The sequence below is a fragment of the Leptonotus elevatus genome, chromosome 1, assembly GCF_054856555.1.
Source record: "Leptonotus elevatus isolate MCC_2025b chromosome 1, RoL_Lele_1.0, whole genome shotgun sequence".
Taxonomy (NCBI): domain Eukaryota; kingdom Metazoa; phylum Chordata; class Actinopteri; order Syngnathiformes; family Syngnathidae; genus Leptonotus; species Leptonotus elevatus.
This window is the reverse complement of record NC_141239.1, coordinates 25,153,615-25,173,667: the sequence shown is the minus strand read 5'-3', so window position 1 is coordinate 25,173,667 and position 20,053 is coordinate 25,153,615. Positions and strand designations below refer to the sequence as shown.

The window sequence follows — 20,053 nt, the reverse complement described above, 5'->3', positions numbered from 1 at the left end:
CTGTTCATCAATACAGAGTACACCTTTATGATGGTCCTTTGTGTTTTTATTCTACAGTTTGTTTTGTAACACTCGCGTACGGTACATTAATTAATAAAGCAATAAAATCATGCATAATTTCCGATGGAATATATTTCTTAAATTAGACGTTCTGTACACATATTTTGGTCATAAATCAATGGAAGCGATTAAAAGGAAACAGTAGGAGATGTTTATGCTGATCTGACAGAACACCGGCTATTTTTAAGGGCCACCTCAAAGAACCGGCTGACGAAAATTAGCTGAAATTGTCACCATAATTAGTCAAATGCACATTTTAGGTGAAGTTATCATTTCTCCGACGGTTCATGAATCAATCATCACCCCGCAAGGCGAAAGAATACCTCTGGATGGCGCTAATGCGTCATTAGGGTTCGATAAATGAAGGGAGGAGGACGGATGTAAGCCAGCCAGCGAGCGGAGCTCGTGGGGATTTGTCAGCTGGCCGAGTGTCGTCAACACGCCGCGTTTGTGTGCGACTCCAGTCTGGTCCGGATGTATGGAGACTCCGCTCGCTTGCTTGTCGAGGCGAACCCATCGCGCTGGAATTAAAACTGCGAGCGACTAACCGCGGAGAGACCTCTCTTCGACTCAGGATGTAAACAAACAACGCCGCACAATGAAGACGAGAGGAACAAAAGAGACTTGTTGCCTTCAACTAACCAGCAGCTAAACCGGCTAGCATAAGCCGACGTAAAGGGACCAAATTGAGACGGGGTACGAACACTTTAAAGATGCAATTTTTTTGTGACGACAAACAAACATGCTGTACTTGACGTGACTTAGAAGCTAAACATAAGTGTAAAGCGAACTGGTTAACTAGACTATAGTGACGACCAGTTTACTTGGTGATGCTAACTAGCTCTAAGCTATAAACTAGTCATCCACTTCACGACCGTGAGAGAACAATAACATCAGCTGCAATATTATGCATGAATGCTCTGTGCGGGATGCCATTTTGAGTGGTTTGAGGAAATAACTCGCAAGTACTATACTAGGTAGTAGCCGGTTAATTCTCCTTTTTAAACGTCAGCACGCTTTGATGCGGATGATGTTTTTAACTTCTCATTTTCCGCAACAGACTTTTTCAGAAGGACCCAGTTGCTTCCTCGTCTGCCCAAAGCCGAACTGGATTGACTGTAGGCTGGCCATGGCAGCTGTGGTTGGTTACACGCCACCGTGGTGGGTCAACCTGCTGCACCAACTTCCACATTTTAACTTCAGTTTTGAGCAAACCAGCAGTGACTTCCAGCCAGAAGATTGGACGTATCAACAGGTACACTACACATCCATGATCCACCATCTATCATGGTTTGGTAGACTATGATCGGGCTTTTAGTTGTAACTATCAGGATTAAAGGGATTCCTTGGTGACAAATGGCATGTTAGCGAATTTAACACCTGTTCTTCCGCTGCACCTTTGAATCTAGTCGCCATCTGTTGACCTACTATATCCGTAGCTTGGCCTATTCCAGCCTCGAGACCAGCTGGCATTGTCTAATCCAGGGCAAAGCCACCCTTGACTTGGGCGGGGGTCTCCTTTGCATTTGTTGCATAAACTTATAAGGTCCAGAATTTGAATAATCATCCACCTTCCGGGCCTCAAAAGCGATTTGACAATATTATATAGCTGTAAAGGTCACAAATGTTATGGCAGGGGTGAAAGTCAGGCTTTGACTTCACGACTGAACAATTATGAAAGTATGCAACCTATTGTACTGCTCACACTGCTCTTCTCACCAATCATGTTATATTCACGCTATTCGAGTTTTTAGGGCAAGCATCACTGTTTGAAACAATAATTTTAACACACGCATAGGGGTTATCGATATTGCAAAAATAAAATATCATTATTTTTTTTAAGACATGATTTCGATTTGTTCAAAGTGCAAACAACTCGGCTGGTATAAAGGTCATGGTAAAATAAAAGTGTATACACAAAGTTGAAAACAAAAACGCTGCTGGTAGCTAAAGTAAAAAACATATTTCATATATTGTGATCACAACATGAATTACGACCAGAGGTCACTTGTTGCAAAAAAAACCGCACATTTTTTTGGTGCCAATTTTTCATTACTATCTTCTATGGTGTTGTTCGAAAGAAAGAAAAAGCTTCCCAGCTATCACACCGATCCAAAACTTGATAATCCTTTTTTAAATCCTTTGCCTTTAACAATTTGAATGGGACATAAATCTTTCACCAAGTGATGAAGTTACCATATCTGTGACAGGATTCCATCGTTTACTGCCTCATACGGCGTGAATTTGATAAATGCTTAAGACGAAGTGAGTGTTTGCTGTTTTTGGAGGAGCATGAGATGTCGATGCTGTCGTTTCAGGTGACTGAATATGTTTGAGCTGCAGTGTTGCCGCCACTTGCCTTCACGCCCTCCTTGCACACTTTGTATATGATTTTCGTCTGGCTGAAGCCAAAACAGTTCCATATTATGTACAATGAATTTCTCTTCGGAATAAACTCACGTTCAGCCTCCTCCGCCATGTCTCCCACTTGTTTGGGGGAAAACACGAGGCGAGGCGGGGGTGCGAACTGCGTCCTACGGTTGATCACACCGATTGGTTGTCATCTAGATGGTCATCATCTAGATCATGTCACTCCCAAGGCAGTAGCAGCAGATGCATTCACACTGTGCTGAAATGCTTTGCATCGATTCGTGATAAAACCATTTGACAGTAATGGTAAATTGCTGAAATTTACAGAAATGATAGATTGTCAGCACTATCTGAACATTAGGGATGTTCCAAAAAATCAATTCTCATAAGAATCGCGATTCTCATTTAGTACGATTCAGAATCGATTTTAAATGTCCTAAAAATCGATTTTATTTAAATTATTTTATACTGTCTTGTCTTTGTCTGTGTGTGCCTTTATTTGGAGCGCTGTTCATGTTGTACCCGAGGTGGCCACTGAGGGACAGTGTGGTTCCACGCGGTCTAATACACTGTTAAGGTGTAGCCACATTAGAGAGTAGAAGGAAAAAGTCACGATTAAGTTATCCCAATAAAAGTTGTTTTTTTTTCAGCGTGGAGCCGTTCTTTTGAGTGATAAAAGGGCCGCGAGTAGCGCGCTAATTAGCATTAGCGAGTCAATCTGGAGTAAGTAGATCATTACAATTCCTTGCACATCTATAGATTGAAGCAAAAATCATTGTCAATCAAAAATCTATTCTGAATCGCACCGCAGACCCAAAAGTCGGAATTGAATCGAATCGTAAGACATTCAAAGATTCCCACCCCTACTGAACATGGTTTAATATGGTGATATCGCCCATCTCTATACACTAGACAAGTACTTGGAGAAGTTGGAGATCTCTCATAAATGTATTATTGGTAAATATTTTTAACTAAAATATGTAAGTCAATCAGCAAAGGACTTCCCCGAGTAGCAGACAAAACCAAAGGGTCACAGACCGTTCCTTTTCCTTCTCCAAATTTTCCTGATAAACATTTTTTGTACAATTTTGAGTAGAAAAAGAATGTTTAGATTTTCAACAATATGGACAATTTGGTCACTTTTTGTACTTTTTAGGGAATAATATTTGGACAATATTCAGGCATTTAAAGAAGATATTTAGGAGCGCTATCCTATTTTGTTTCTTAACATTTAGTCTTCAGTAGCCCATGACCATACTTCCCTTCTATTTTTTTTTTAAGTGTGATTCAGATCTTGATTCCAATTCGTTTGAAACAGGAAACCACTACACACACATGCGTCATCTTTTTGTTGTTGTATTGACAATCATAAAGTAAGTAATCTCAGAGGCATACTAAAAAGAAGAGTACACTGAAAGCTTTTGTGTAGCTTCGCACTTTTGCCAGTTTCAAACGGGAAGTAGTGTTTGAAGTCACATTTTCCTGTGTTGGCACCTTTTGTCTTCATTGTCCAACTCCCCGAGGAGTCATTGAAATTAAAATCATTGCCAGCTAAGCATCCTAAATGTTGGGATAAGTACTAATGGCTACATTTACTTTTGTTTCTGTTACATTTACTTAGGTTGTACTTGTAGTTTAGTTTTAATGCAACATATATTTTACATGTACAGGACTTGATTCTTTTTTTAAATAAGGAACATAAGTCTCTGCCGCCCCACACAACGGCTCGCTAATCGTTTTGGTGAACAAATTGTGCTGTTTCACAAGTGTCAAAGGAAGTTGAAAACCATTTCTTGTGGCTCAATCACCCTTTGTAAGATTCTATTATTTTTTGTTACAGTAGAATAATGTTGGGCAGTGTCTATTTGCATATTCTTGTCCAATGTTTGTTTTTTCTATTTTGACATTCATTCTGACTGGAAAAAAAGAAAATTCCCAGTTACATAGTTTGAGAGTAGTTTTTTTTATTTTTAAATGCCTTTCCTTTTTTTTAATAATTATTTGGTAAAGGGAAACTTCTAAATTATTTTTAGCATGTTCCATTAACAGCACAACATTTTCGGACTTTGGGGCAATTCAAACAGGCTAAGTGGCGCCGTCTTCTCTCCGGATCTTTTAGCTAGTCCATTATCCTCACGTTGTGGATATCCATTAAAGCTCCATTACTCTCTTCACTTTAGTCCATCCTGTTACTGGGAGGTGTGGCGCTGGTCTGTCTGGCTCTGGACCTGCTGTTCCTGCTCTTCTACTCCATTTGGCTGTGCTGCCGGCGCAACAAAAACCCGGAGCAACCCTCGGCCGACTGCTGCTGCACCGTGTGGTGCGTCATCATCGCAACACTTGTGTGCAGGTGAGCGCAGGACGCCCTTTTGTCACGTCACACAAATCAGTGAAGCGCAACTTGTGTTGTCATATGACACGCACAACAGATTCCAATTTTCTTTGCGGCTGCATTGCATTTCATTTTGGCCAAAGTGTGGGCCTGACCATCTGGACTTGTTATTGAGCTGTTGTTTCCCATTTTCCTCCATATGTTGATGGGCCGCTAGAGAGCCATCGCAGTTGATTCGGCGTTGCAGGGCCCTGATGAGGACATCAACTGCATCACAATCATTCGGTCTCTGCATCCGCTTGCTACCAAAGGCGTTTTTTTTCTTTTTTTCTTCTCATTCATAGTAAACAAGATGCACAGAGGAAGCATTTGTGCTTGCCCGTCAAAGCCGACAGTTAGGGACTATTTTAGAAACACAGCTTACCCCCAAATTAGAAAAGCTATGTATATTTTCCATACTTCCATCCCAGTTGTTTGTTTTTGCTTTGACATGTCTCTTGTCCAGCCTTTTCACACCGCAGAGCATGAGAGGAAGAGATTAGCGGCCCAGGAAGAGGGAAAAACACAATGATGCACTGTCGGCTGAACACTACTAGACTATTCTGACTGCAGCATGAAGCGGTGCTCATGTCATCACCCCATTTGATTAGAAAACCCACTATGCTCTGGATGGGTGTCACTAAAATGTCGTAATTGGTATATAATTGCAGGCTCTTTAAACTGCTCCTCTGTGGTCAAGATTTTTTTTCTTTTTGTCCACCTTCGATATGTTGATTCCTAAACATTTATTTTTGACTTGAAATATGGTAATAGAAGTACCCTTTTCTAGAATCAAATTGTCACCGTCATTATAAATGCTTTAACATTTTTAGCAGTGTTAACCACAATACCATTGCACTTGTACTCTTTGGGGTCACAGGTGAGCTGGATTCTATCCCTGGATGACTAAGAAATCTACACAACCATGAAGAAGAAAAAAAAGTTTAACAAGCACATTCAAATTTTTATTGGTATTTTGTGACAGCGAGTAAAAAAATGACTTGGTCCATGATGCTATTCGGCTAACGACATTGGAGCATAAAACAGTGAAACGCTCACCATCCCTTGTTGAGGCTACTTATTAGGGGTGGGAATCTTTGAATGTCTCACGATTGGATTCCGATTTTTGGGTCTGCGATTCGATTAAAAACGATTTTTGATTCAAAATGATTTGAATGACAATGATTTTTGCTCCAATCTATAGATGTGCAAGGAATTGAAATGATCTACTCCAGTCTGACACGCTAATGCTAATTAGCGCTACTCATGGCACTTTTATCACTGAAAAGAACAGCTCCACGCTGGAAAAAAAAAAACTTTTATTGGAATAACTTGATCATGACTTTTTCCTTCTGCTCTCTAATGTGGCTACAACTTAACAGTGTATTAGACCGCGTGGAACCCCACTGCCCCTAAGTGGCCAAAACGGGTACAACAAACAGCGCTCCAAATAAACACAGACAAAGGCAAGACAGTCTAAAATAATTTAATTTTTTTAATTTTGGGACATTTAAAATCGATTCTGAATCGTACTAAATGAGAATTGATTACTTTTTTTGCACACCCCTACTACTTATCATTAACTTAAGAGATTCTGCCCGCCTCTTTTACTCCAGCAAATCCACCCATAAATGAACATTCAAATACAGAAAATCGCATCCCAGTCCATCCTCCAGAGCTGCTTTTCTGCAACCCGAGGCCTCTAATTCCAAATACCATCTGATAACGCAGCCAGAGGGCCGCCTTTGTCAGGACTCGGGCCTTCGGCTCCCATCCATAAGGTGTCTGTTCTGCCATGTTTCCATGGTTGTGTGGGAGGTGCTTCAGGCGTCTGAACTGACAGGGTTAATGTGGAGTTCACACGCCACCTCTCACTGCCTCGCCACCTTCCTGGCTCGTCACCTCCGTTTGTCTTTTTAAGTTGAATCCCCACACTGAGCCTTTCTCACCACCCCATTTCTCCTCCCTTTTCTCATTCCCTTTGTCAGCACCGGCATTGCTGTGGGTTTCTATGGGAACGGCGAGACCTGCGACGGAGTGAACCGGGTGTCTTATTCCCTGCGCCACGCAAATCGCACAATCACTGGTGTGCAGAGCCTGGTGAGACGGAATATTAACAAAATTCATCCATCGTTGTTTTCCCGCTTCTACCACAAGACATGTTGTGCATTCCCTTATCCCCTTGAATTGTCCCCTGGTCGGCTGCAGGTTTCTGACAGCACGTCCTCACTGACCGGGGCGGTAGATGGCACTCTGAAGAAGCTTAAAGATCAGTCCTCAATCATCGGTGGCTCCCTGCCCGTCATCCAAAAACTACAGAATCAGCTGGGCGAGCTGGTCAGACAGATGGCGTCGATCCCCTTCTGGGACAAACACGACGTCTCTCTGGAGGAGGTGGCTGTTAAGGTCGAGCTGTATGATTGGTACAGGTGAGCCCATCAGTAACAAAGGGGACCACACGATATGGAAAACAATACTTCAGTGTACACACTGTACAGTACACGTATGACGCAATAGACACTTGCAGCCAATGAGATTCAATAAACAAATCTGCATTTTCAAAGATTATTGAGAGGTCTGCATTACGGCATCCTTTATACTATTATTATACGGCATCATAATGTGGTGTGACTTTATGTAGTTAGAACAGGTATTTTCTCCCATTTCAACACCCAAAAAGTTGCGATTTACCATTAAATATCAGTCTACAATGACTGGGTAGACTTTGTAACTCATTCACTGCCATTGACGGCTACAGACGTCAAAAATTCATTTGAACTATTTTTATTAGTAAAAACTTTTTCCCCCACTTTTGTTAACAAGAGTTTGAAAACCTAGATTTTTTTTATTGTATTAGAACAGATATAAAAATTGGGATTAATTGTGAGTTAACTAGTGAAGTCATGCGATTAATTACGATTTATGATAATTTAAAAAATAATACTAATTTTTTTTGTAAATTAGGGGCATCAGGCCATTAAAATTTGTAATCGTAATTAATTGCATGACTTCACTTCTTAAATCACAAATTTTACATATGTTCTAAAAAAAATTCTAGGTTTTCATTCTCTTGTTAAAAAAATTGGGGGAAAAAATGTTAAACTAATAGAAATAGTTCAAATGAATTTTTGACGTCAATTGCAGCGAATGAGTTAAATATTAAAATTGAATACGCTCTTGGTAAACCTTCATTTAGCAACATGATTCAGTTAGTGAATTAACTGTATGCTGTTTAACAAATATTTGAAATTTCCGAAAGTTTTTTTTTTTTATATCATTTGGTATTTCACTGACAGAGTGGACATGTGAAGCTTGACATCTGACTACACACGATTGCAGTTATGAAAACATAAGTGTAAAAAATATTGTGCAACTCTTCAGCCCCATTGAAGACTGACAAAATGCTGTCAGTAATAATGCCTGAAAACACGAGAGTTTCTTAAACTAGCGTTTTCTCTGTAGTGACACGGTGGACAGCAAAATCTTTTCTCAGGGCTTTGTTGAAGACTGATTGATTCTGATAAGGATATCTAAGGCACTCTCTCAGTATGGAGCAAGGCAATTTTCCAACACTGGAAAGGTATCCTCTTATATAGGATCTAATTAGCTTGAGTTGTGTGAGTGTCAAGCTGTTATGGCGCTCGAGGTAATGAGCAGAGAAGTGATCTCGGTCTCATTCTCTCTTTCCTTTTCACCCCAACGGTCACTCGGCAAATTGTCATTCACATCTGTTCATCTAATTTTCTCGTTTGCGTAGGTATTATCTTTCCTTTGACACTGATGAAGGAAAGGGGCAACAATGGCAGATGAGTATCAAGCCATATTAGAACGTTAGTTTACGTTATGGCCGTGTGTTCCATTTGTTAACAACATTGTTGGGGGGCGGGAAACAAAATGTGTGTGAGACAAAATGAAGGGTCAAAGGGTCTGTTTTTTCTGGTTGTTGACAAACAGTATTAGCATGCCCTTTATTTGTTTTGTCCTCACAGGTGGCTGGGCTATCTCGGTCTGCTGCTGTTCGATGTCTTCATTTGTCTGCTGGTGCTGTTCGGCCTCATTCGCAACTCCAAGGGGACGCTCATCGGGTGAGTCGCGTCGCAAGCTGAAGTGCACAAGAGACACAACGAGTATGTCACGGCAAGTGATTTGTAGCCACTGGCACAGAAAGGCTTGTAACGACGCTACATAAAAGTACTTGACTCGCCATGTCAATTTAGCAAAGACAAGATGATTTCGTGCTCTATAAACTTGATGCCACCTTCCTTCCTTGAAGTTACCGGCTGGTGAACCGAGATACTTTGTGGCGCACATACTCCACATCCACTTTTGATATTTTGAACACCTGTGTAATTATGAACTCACTGATTTCTTGAAACATTGAAGGTATGACTTATTGCTCTGTCCATTTCACTCATTGGCCACAATATTAGGTATAAATACACCGCAGAAATTCTGCCTCTCACAAAGATAACAATGCTTTGTTTTGGCTGACACTGACAAAGTGCTATTAATAAACATATTTAGTTTTGGGGTTCTTGTTTGCAGTATTTTTGAATTGCACATGATTCAACTGTTAAGATGTTTCCCATATGATGCAGTCAATCTACACTACTAGGGGTGCACCGATCGATCGGCCGGCCGATTTCCTTAGTTTTGGGGGATTGGCCGATCCTTTAAATATAAACCGATCTTTTCCACCAATCTCATCTCCATCCTCAGAGGTCTGAAAAAGTCAGCCACTGTCCTCTTCTGCTAAGATGACTTTTCATTTTTATTTCAGAGAACTACTTAGTTTGCAGTTAAAACAATCAGTTTGTATTATTTCACAGATATTGTTCAATGTTTTCTAATGAAATAAGATTGGACTCTGAAGGAGTATGCTGCTTGTTATGAAAAAAATCGGGATTGGCAGGTCAGACTTTTTAAGAGATCGGTGATCGGCCAGAAAATTGTGATTGGTGCACCCCTACAAACTACATCTATAATAATGAGCATGATCTGATTCATTCTAATGCATTCAGTCAAATGCAGATCAAAAAGTACTTGGGTTGTCTGTTTTTCTTTTTTTTTCTTCAAATTTTCCACGAAATAATACATGAATCTTACTTGCAACATTTATACAGAGTTGTATAGGAATACATATTTTATACAATCAGTGTGTTACATGATCACTTATAATTAATGCTTTGGTTGACCTTGCACTCCTTAGGGTGTGCTTGTTTGCACTTGTGGCTCTGGTGGTCAGCTGGGGCTCACTGGGTCTGGAGGTGGCCGCCTCTGTGGTGAGCGTCCGCCTATGAAGTCAATATCACATGGTGTCGTCGTGTTTTCTACTGGTCTGACAATCCCCCAACACACACACACACACACACACACACACTCTATCTCTCTCTTAGGCCACCAGCGACTTCTGCGTTGCTCCTAACACATACTTCATCCAAATGATCGACAAGTATGGAGACACCACTAAAGGTATTAGTCACTCACTGGTTCCCTCTCCCGGATTTTAAATGGGGACGCTCACGTGAGTGAAGAGCCAAGTCTCGGCCCCCTATGCCGCTCTCAATGCTGTGATTATTGTGCAGCAGTGAGACGGCATTGTTCTAACGAGCAGGCCTTGTTCGTCGTGTATCTCTTCTTCTTTAATCCCACTGTGCAGTCATGCCAGTCAGTCCTTATGAGTGATAGCTCAGCCTCTTTGCAACTGTAGGTGGTTGTGTTCTAAAACAAGCCTCCAAGACCAAACAAGCTCTTCCAACGACAGCGTGTGTTTGACTATCTTGGTTTGGTGGGACATCAAATTGAACTAATTGACGGCTATAGACGTCAAAAAAATATTTGTAACTCTTTATATTAGTTTAACATGTTTTCCACTTTTGTTAACAAGAGTATGAAAACCTAGAATTTTTTTATTGTACATTTAGAACAGATATACAATTTGTGATTAATCGTGAGTTAACTATTAAAGTAATGCGATTAATTACGATTACAAATTCTAATCGCCTGACGCCCCTAATTTTTAATAATCTTTTTAAAAATATTTAATTTAAAAAGAAAAAGAAAAGATTATTAAACATTTGGGATGTCAGGTGATTAAAATTAATTGTAATTAATCGCGTGACTTAACTCGTTAATTCACGATTAAAAACAACAAAAGATTATTAAAAAATTAGGCGTCAATGGCAGTGAATGAGTTAAGGAGCCACAGTGTAAGATGCGCATGAAACCATACAGTGACCTCAATTGTTGTACCGACCGAAGAATCTGAAGCACTATCACATGCATTTGCTTTTTTTCAATTTGTGGCCTGAATCAGTTATAAGTATGCTGATCTGTTTCATCTGTCTGTTTTATCCACAGGAGCCCTCAAGTACTTCCTTAATTGCAGTTTGGAGCAAACGAACCCCTTCCAGCAGGTTTGTCTTTTCTCACAAGTAAACGTTGCTTTTAAGCTTCTCACTCTCCTTTACCATGTTTTTTGCTGACGTTATTCAAAAACACATTTTTCTGCACAAAGTGGGAATTTGGTGCAAACGGGCACATTAAGTCACTCCCGGTGCCTCAGACGTGATGCATGAGTACAATAATCCTGCTCAGCAGCATTTCCTGAGACTTGCTTCACTGGGTTTGTGTTGGAAGCCAAAGATGAATCGACTAAAATTGGACGTCCCTTCTGCAACAAATCTAGCTTGACTGCATGAATAAATGAAAGACTTTTGAGTGCTTGTAAGCATCTATTGTTAACAAAGGAAAAAAATGCTATATTGCCTATAGTGTGTTTTGGCATGCTTTCACATGACTATAAATTGGAGGCAGCATATAAGCGTAAAAGTATAAATATGAAAGTCTAACTAATGTTCTCTTTTAGAAGCTTTCCGGGAGCCACAAAGCACTTGTTGGGATGCAGGACAACGTGCTGAAGCTTCTGCAGCGGACCAGCAGTGATTCCATCCAACGTCGGGTACGTCTCGGTCGTACTCCTGGCTGTACAGCAGTGGCTCATTGTTGTCAGTTGTGATGACGGCCGGTGGAGTGCAGTGCACTTGCTGACTGCCCACCTGGGGGCCTCGCATTATGTCCATTTAGCTACATTAGCCATTCGTTCAATACAACGCCATGTTATTGTCCCGTCTGTGTGTTGACGGGCACAAAGTGGAGCTCATTTCACTCTGCATTCCCACATACGGAAATGTGCTGAGCTGGTAGAGGCATTTGTGAGGCAAACAGACATAATTTATACTAGAACAGTGGCGAGGACAGTGAGATGTGTAAATAAAATAGAAGTAGAGTGGTGCTTTGAGATACGAGTGCTTTATTTTGCCAGAGGCTCAACTCATATAAGTAGTGGCATTTTTTCAGATAGAATTACTAAATATTCATCAAAAAAGAGCCTTCAAGCTGTTACTTGCGACTCTTCGTTGAACTTAATTGTTAAAATAAAATAAAATACCTGAAACAAAGAATTACACAATGCGTATCGAAAACAACCACAGATTTTGTCTTTTAGTCTGCTATCTTACTGTTGATGCTAGCACATAACAGGAAACAGCAAAGGACATTAGCATTATGTAATACCCTTAAAAACAATAGATATTTGAAGCAAGACATGTACACAGACAAAAGGAACCAGTATGCAGTCATGTATTATTTATCTTCTGCGAAGAATTTCTAATATTAATATTTACTGCCATTGACGGTTATAAACGTCAAAAAATTATTTGAACTATTTCTATTAGTTTAAAAAAAAATCTACTTTTGTTAACAAGAGTATGAAAACAGATTTTTTTAATTGTACATTTAGAACAGATATAACATTTATGATTAATCGTGAGTTAACTAGTGAAGTCATGCGATTAATTACGATTACATTTTTTAATTAATGACTCACGATTAATCAAAAAAGTCTAGCTTTTCATACTCTTGTTAACAAAAGAGGGGAAATAATGTTAAACTTATAGAAATAGTTAAAATAATTTTTTACGTTTATAGCCGTCAATGGCAGTGAATGAGTTAATGTTAAAGAGTGACAATCATGTACTGTATATCATATTTGTACCCCGCCCACTACCCATAAACAGCTAGATTAGGCTCCAGTACTCCCGCGCCCCTCATGATGATGGGTGGTTGTCTCATACTGCCCCCAGGTGGCTAAAGTTTACATACTTGAATGAGCAGCACAGTGAGCCTTGAATGGAATTTGAAAAAGTGACAAAAAATGTTTTATTCAATTTAATTTTGTCATTACTTTGTTATTAGAAAGTATATTATAGGCGTGATCAATGAATGAATTATACATTTACCACTGTATCACACAAAATGGTAAAAGGAGAAATACTTTTGATATAATGTTTGATTTAAAAAGAAAAATGAAAGTAAAAAAAAAAAACTGATCTCAAACTGCATGACATTCTGCTGGATGTAGGCAGAGCATTTGGTATGTTGTGAGTCACATTTAAGCCCATTGCTGCATATTTAGAGTTTCCCCCCCGCCCTCCTCATTCATTTCCAGAAAGATTTGGAGCAGATCCAAGGGGTACTGAACACCACAGAAGTCAACCTTCATCAGCTCACTGCTTTGGTGGACTGCCGCAGCCTGCATTTGGTGAGTGAGCGAGTGAGGCACGAAACGGAGACTTGCAGACATTTGTGGGTGGTTGCTCGCTTGTGTATGGTGGCCCAGCCGGCGCTAACGTGTAACATCAGGGCAGTGCAGCTAAAGTCACATAAAGCCACCTTTCTTCCACGCTTGTACAGCTGACCACGCTTGTCCTTGTGCAAGTAACTCTCTTCGCACTGGACTTACAATCCAACTGAAAGCGGCCCGATGATGAGTCGCACACGTACAGTCAGACATTCCACGCTCCTGCCACATTAGCAAACCATCCATAAACGCACTGCTTCCTGTGTGTGCGTGCGCGCCAACTGTGAGCTCAGCGCTTTGACCTAGTTTAAATGCAACGTCTGAAAGCAAACGGCAGCATCCGTATTATTAAGTGATTTTTTTATTTTTTGTCTTGATTGCGTTCTGGTGAAACGGCTGTGGCTCAATCTCCGCAGGACTACGTGCTGGGCTTGACGGGATTGTGCTACGACGGACTGGAGGGCGTCATCTACCTGCTGCTCTTCTCCTTCGTGACGGCGCTCATGTTCAGCTCCATCCTTTGCAGCCTGCCTCACACCTGGCGCAAGACGCGGTAAAACTCCTCCCAACAACAACAACTCTGAAACTGCGTTTGTCAAAATAGCATAAAAGCTTTTGAGCGGAGTTTTTATGGCTGCACGCTCCTGTGTACACTTAGGAATGATTTATGAGGACTGGCCCATCAATTAAACATGGCTTCACAACATTTATTCCAAGGTCTTGTTTTGGCGTGGCCACAGGAAGCACTCAGATACATAAACGAAGAGAACCATGAATTTATTTGTGTACAATTTACCCTTCAAGCATCCAATATATGCCAGCTGCATCCTCAAGAAGTCGACTCGGCCTAAATCTGTCGCCGCCACTGCCAGAGTTGATGTCATCTTCCACAGCAGGAAGGTGGAACGACTCTGACGTCTCTGTCCTAGCAGCCGCGTTTCACCGGAAAGCGTTCTCACAAGCACAGCTGTCGGCCATGTAATTAACAGACCCCTACCAAGCAATGGAGGGTCCATCTGTGTGATCGCAGCTGGAGCTTCCTGTTTGAGCACAGGCAGCCTGTTCTCCCCAGTAGTCCCTGTTGAGCTAGTGGAAAATTGGTCTTCTATATTGAAGCTTTTTAATTAAGCTTTAGTTTTTTGTCTTCAATACAATCTTGTGCTTCTCCGACTTGTACATTCTAATTGTTTGTGTTGTATGCTAGTAAGTGCAAATCATGTGCTGTTAAACTTTTAACACCAAACACAACAAATGTGAGCACGTGGCACCTCTCTGGTTTCCTTTGTCATTTTTAAAATGTGGCAGCGGCTCCCTCTGGTGGTGGCTCACGTAACTCACTGTCGGCGGCGTGTCTTGGCAGGGCCTACGAGGACAGCGAGTGCGACTCACTGGGCCGGGGCGGGAGGCAGAACCAAGACAACCTGTACCGAGTTCACATGCCCAGCCTGTACAGCTGTGGCAGCAGCTACGGCAGCGAGACGTCCATCCCCGCCGCCGCGCATACCGTCAGCAACGCGCCTGTGACAGAATACATGTATGTATGTGGTGCTTTGGGTTGAAAGCAAGGGTGTCCAATTTTTTTTTTTTCTTGTACGCCAAGAAATCAAAAACTTCTTTGTGTAAGTTATATCATGGATCAGCAACTAGCGACCATGTAGTCCATGACCTCACTCCGCATTGCCTCTTGATTTGATTACCCCCCCCCCCCATTTTTTTTATTTTTTTTTACTAAAAAATTTAAAATAAATATAAAAAAATTGTTTTTATTATTATTATAATTTTTTCCCGAAACATGCTATATTGAAAATACATTTTCCACAAAAAAACATGGGAAATGGTTGGTGCGTGTTGGGAGGGAGATCCCAGGAAATAGGGAAACAAACCAAAATATTGAAAAAGGGGCTCCAGGTGGCAGAGTGGTACCGTCACTTGCCTACGATGCAGGTTGGCGAGGGTTCGCTTCCCGCCTGGGTTACCATCTTTCTATGCGTTTGTGAGTATTGCGTTTGTATGCAATGTGAGTAGACCGATTTGGAATGATATGCTGGATAAACAGTACCTCAATCATCAATGTTTAAGTGAGTTTATATTTTTAATGCACAAAATAAGTTCTTGCACTTCATGTTGTTTTACTGTTTAGCATTTGAGCCGCCCATGGTCCTATGTGGCCCCCGACGAGCGTTGAGGAAAAATTGTGGGTCCCTCCAGCATTTAATTGTTTTGATTGTGAACGTTTCTCATTTTGGTCGTTTGAACAGCCCTTGTTCAAAGCAAATGCACATGAGTGAAAATAATACATGCAGCTGTTGCTGTCCAGCTGTGAAAGCCAATACTCTGAGTGACGGGGTCAGTGGGCGGGATCTTAACACTAATCTCTGCGTAAAAATGCTGAAAATGAATCTTTGGATGTAGGTTACACGACCGTGCATCCTTCCTCACTTTTGACTTTTCCTCCCACAGGGCTCAGAACACCAACTTCCCCAACTCCCGTGCTGAAAATACACCCTTGATCGGACGAGAGTCTCCTCCACCCACGGTGAGTTCGAACCGGCAAATAGACTCTTGATACCAATGCACCTTTAGCCACGTTTCCACAAAGTGCTTCGGTTCAAGGCAGACAGGTCTTTTATTTTGCTACCTTTTACATATTTGTAGGAGAAATACTGACCTAAGCAGTATTGTTTGGCCTTTATGTGGCTTTTTAGAACCTCAACCTAAAAGAAGCGTCAGTCATTCTGAATAATTTCAAGCAGCTGTGAGGTGATCCTCCTCCTAACAGCACCTCTAAAAGTCCTCACCCCCCTCCCCTCGATGTCTCTGTGTCTGGTCTGGACACTGCTTCACATTTCTTCTCTACACTCTTGTCGTCTTTTCTCCCACCACCCTCGTCAATCCGTCCAGTTGTATTTGACTCCCGCCCACACTAACAGTGGCCACAGCTGGCAGCTAAAGCCTTCGGACAGCTCCAGATCGTTTTGGTAACCTCGTCTGCTATGCGAACAGGTACACAATATGCCAACCCCCAGCCTACCCCACATGGACAACCCCGCCCTGACCCCCGAACCCAACTCCACTCCAGTGTCCCACCTGATGTTTGTTGCCTGTGGCCCCTGACCCCCAGGCTGCATGTTTCCCTCCCCAATGTGAGGAATGTCCCTGTGGATTATCTCTTGATCCACATTCTAGATGTCGTCAATAAAGTTATTTCAAATTTTCGACAAGATACAGCGTATCAAATTTTTCGGCAGAGAAGGAAAGTCACAAAATGGAGAGGCAAAAGAATCCATGCTGAGTTTATGCAGTAGGAGATGACCGCACACTTAATTTCTTCTGAACAGTTAAAACTGATGTTGTACCGATATCGGTTTTGGGAGAGGCCCTGATACTGCATTAAAACCGTAACCGATACCATTATTTCCGACACTAATATACAACTTTGGATGCAGCATCTTGTGTCTTCACTGAATGCTCTGAACCATGGGGCAGTTTTTACATGTTGGCAAAAACAACAACTAGGTATCGGCATCGGCCGATACTGCAAAACTGGATATCGGAATTGGTATCGGAGGCCAAGAAATGGTATTGGAACAACACTAGTTAAAACCTGACTTGAAATATGTTTTTTTTTTTTTAATCCTCTTTAAATATTTATTTTACTCCTTATGTATATCGGATGCATCTCTATCTTAGACCATCATTGAAAAGTGAATTCACCTCAGTAGTTCAATACATAAAGTGAAGCTCATTTTATAGCTAAAAGTCTAAATAAACTGAATCTACATGCATCTGAATTCCCCTTTTTGAATTGAGCGTCTTGAGATTGAGATGCATCTTTAGGTAAGTTGGGGTATCTCTGAATTTAGGCGTTAAAGAATGTTTGCATCCTAATTGTTCAGGAATGACAAAATATAATCTTTAACTCATTCACTGCCATTGACGGCTATTGACGTCAAAAATTCATTTGAACTATTTCTATCAGTTTAACATTTGTTCCACTTTTGTTAACAAGAGTATGAAAACCTATTAAAAATTGTATTGTACATTTAGAACAGATATAAAATTTATGATTAATCGTGAGTTAACGAAGTCATGCGATTAATTACAATTTAAAAAATGTAATCGCCTGACGTGATGAAAGAAAAGATTATTAAAAAATTAGGAATGTCAGTGATTAAATTGTTTTTATTGTAATTAACACGATTATTTTTATAATTAATTAAAGAAAAAAAACATGAATGCAATTTTAGAAGGCTTTATTAACTTATTCACTGCCATAAAGTCATTAAAAAAATATTATTAAAAATTAGGGGCAAGAAGCGATAATTTTTTTTAAATTGTAATTAATCGCATGACTTCACTAGTTAACTCACGATTAATCACAAATGTTATATCTGTTCGAAATGTACAATTAAAAAATCTAGGTTTTCATACTCTTGTTAACAAGAATGGAAAAAAATGTTAAACGAATAGAAATAGTTAAAATGAATATTTGACGTCTATAGCCGTCAATGGCAGTGAATGAGTTAAAGGATACATACTGTGCTTTTTTTTCTGTTTAAAACAAGATGAACACGTTTGTTTAATATCACAATTGATGGACCATACCGAGACCAGAGATGCAAGCAAGCCATAATATGTCCTCTTAAAGTGAATGTACTGTACGCACTTCCTTTTCCTAAATTGTGCCGCTTCTGTGTTTGGATCTGTAGCTTCCTGCAGTGTTTCCCAACCTTTATTGAGCCAGGCATCCATTTTCTGTACATATAAAAACTCCACCCAACTAAAATGTCACCAAAAAGTGAATGCTGAAATAATGACAATCTCATCTCACTTTACTCCCAAATCAATTTAAACCATGTGAAATCTGTGTGTAATCTACTAGCAGAAATCCATAACGCCTTTTTTTTTTTGGTAGGAATGGCAACACAAGTTTATTGTAACGTAGAGGCGTAGATGAATGAACTTGTTTCAATGAAGAAATAATTTGAATTTGAAATTGGATCATTTCCTGACGATCTGTCACCTCGGTTGGGAATCACTGGCCGACTGCACTCCCGGGTGTTTAGCTTGAAAAGTGAGCAGTTTGCAGCCATGATGGGCGGTGCATGTGCAACCTCCGTGTCCCCACCCTAACCCCACAATCGAAGAACTTTTCTACTCATTTTAAAGAGCTGTGATGCTTGGGAACATCTTTCAGATTACTGTTCTGTTCGATTGGTGATGTTTTTCTATCTGCTTCTCCTGAACAGTACACCTCCAGCATGCGGGCGAAGTACCTTGCCAACAGGCCGCCAGAGCCCAACACCCCCGCGTCAAATTAGCCAGAAGCGAAACCAAATGGCCACCGCATCTTTAAAGTCATTCCACCTTTTTTTTTTTTTCCTTTTTTTTAGTTGCTTCCTGTAGGAAGATTTGGGGATCACTTAGCGCTCACCTGTTATTCCAAGTTCTTACTGTCAAATAAGGAATCATTTTACTGGACGTGATGAAGCCTGGACACGTGTAAACAATCCCACATTGAAACTGTGGAAACCTGACAGAAGAAGTTGTTTTTTCTTTTCTTTTCTTCTTCCTACCTGAAGTGAACGCCTTAGACTAAGCACTGCCTCAGTTTCATACTTGACCCCAGGCGATGTTGACTGACTACATTATCTATAGTGTCTTTGCTACTTTTTGTCTTAACTGGCGTTTGGGACTAGTTGTCATGCACAACTGCATGTCTTGTGAGCTTACAGCGGCGCATTTGATGTTGTTGGAAATAGTCCTACGGCACTCGTGAGCTGCCAAGCTGTGAATTTGGAGGATTCCATGATCTGGCAACACGGCATCTGGAAAAGAAGCTGCCAATCAAAGGAGGGAACAAATGATTAAATACTTGAGACGTTAACGTACTACTGGTAAACTTTTCACTCCGGACTTTGGATTCTCAGCTGTCAACACAACTGTGACTCCTCCAAATCTGCCCGGCAACAGCTAAGGCAGCTATCATCACAATGCAGCCGTTAACAGTTGATGTGAAATGAAATATGCATTTTGTTTTTTTTCTTTTTATAGACTTTCCAACATTTTTGCATTGGCAATGCAGCGTCTCTCAAATGTGTTTTAGCATTTCTAACAATTAGACAAAGGTGATGAGTTTACGACCATTGTTCATCGTTTTTTGTTTGCAGGAGAACTTCCAGGCGGTGCCAATCAATCTTTTTAAATGTCTTAAATGAGTGTGATTTTTTTTTTTTTTTCCCCCATCATGTTTTATGCTCTGTACACTGTTTTCCTTTGGCCGTCATGTTCTTAACGCTTTGAGTGTCCTTATTGGATGATGAACATTTATTGTAAAAGGAAAAACATACAGTTCTTTTAAAAATTGCTTACTTTTACATTTTCTCTTTGATTTCTTTTTTATTTTTAGAATGTGAAGCCAACACGTAGTGCTGCTTCATTCATGTGAATATGGTAGCTATTTTCATTTTTAATCAGGTTTATCCTCTCAAATTGTTTTATACACAATCTTCAACATGTACATGGGAGAAAATAGACAAGAACTATGGTTATATTGAGTTTGACTGCCGTGTAAAAAAAAAAAAAAAAAATTAAACCAACTTTAAACTGTT

At 40.5% G+C, this 20,053-nt stretch overlaps 2 protein-coding genes across 3 annotated transcripts in view; one reads left to right on the top strand and one right to left on the bottom strand.

The window, feature by feature from the left end:
- The window catches only part of snx8a (sorting nexin 8a), a 15,103-nt gene extending 14,383 nt beyond the window's left edge, over nucleotides 1-720 (bottom strand). The window contains exon 1 of the mRNA XM_086087023.1: nucleotides 384-720. The gene's annotated coding sequence lies outside the window, so the exon portion shown is untranslated. The remainder of the gene's footprint in view (nucleotides 1-383) is intronic.
- ttyh3a (tweety family member 3a) lies at nucleotides 409-20,053 on the top strand. 2 transcript variants are annotated; one of them, XM_086087002.1, is made up of 16 exons: nucleotides 409-756; nucleotides 1,121-1,315; nucleotides 4,611-4,780; nucleotides 6,790-6,901; nucleotides 7,010-7,230; nucleotides 8,791-8,886; nucleotides 10,011-10,083; nucleotides 10,198-10,273; nucleotides 11,162-11,217; nucleotides 11,670-11,762; nucleotides 13,311-13,403; nucleotides 13,859-13,995; nucleotides 14,803-14,976; nucleotides 15,903-15,978; nucleotides 16,344-16,445; nucleotides 18,692-20,053. In XM_086087002.1, exons 2-15 carry the CDS (start codon nucleotides 1,190-1,192, stop codon nucleotides 16,422-16,424), a joined length of 1,584 nt encoding a protein of 527 aa, XP_085943128.1. In that variant the 5' UTR covers nucleotides 409-756; nucleotides 1,121-1,189; the 3' UTR covers nucleotides 16,425-16,445; nucleotides 18,692-20,053. The 2 variants fall into 2 exon arrangements, with proteins under 2 accessions (XP_085943128.1, XP_085943136.1); XM_086087010.1 differs by lacking the exon at nucleotides 16,344-16,445 and having other exon boundaries at nucleotides 410-756.

What these genes read in the sequence shown, in the direction of transcription:
- ttyh3a (XM_086087002.1), top strand. Translation starts at nt 1,190, where the DNA reads ATGGCAGCTGTGGTTGGTTACACGCCACCGTGGTGGGTCAACCTGCTG. An exon ending in AAGATTGGACGTATCAACAG is followed by an intron (nt 1,316 to 4,610) that starts GTACACTACACA and finishes TCTTCACTTTAG; the next exon opens with TCCATCCTGTTACTGGGAGG. An exon ending in GTATGGAGACACCACTAAAG is followed by an intron (nt 10,274 to 11,161) that starts GTATTAGTCACT and finishes TTTTATCCACAG; the next exon opens with GAGCCCTCAAGTACTTCCTT.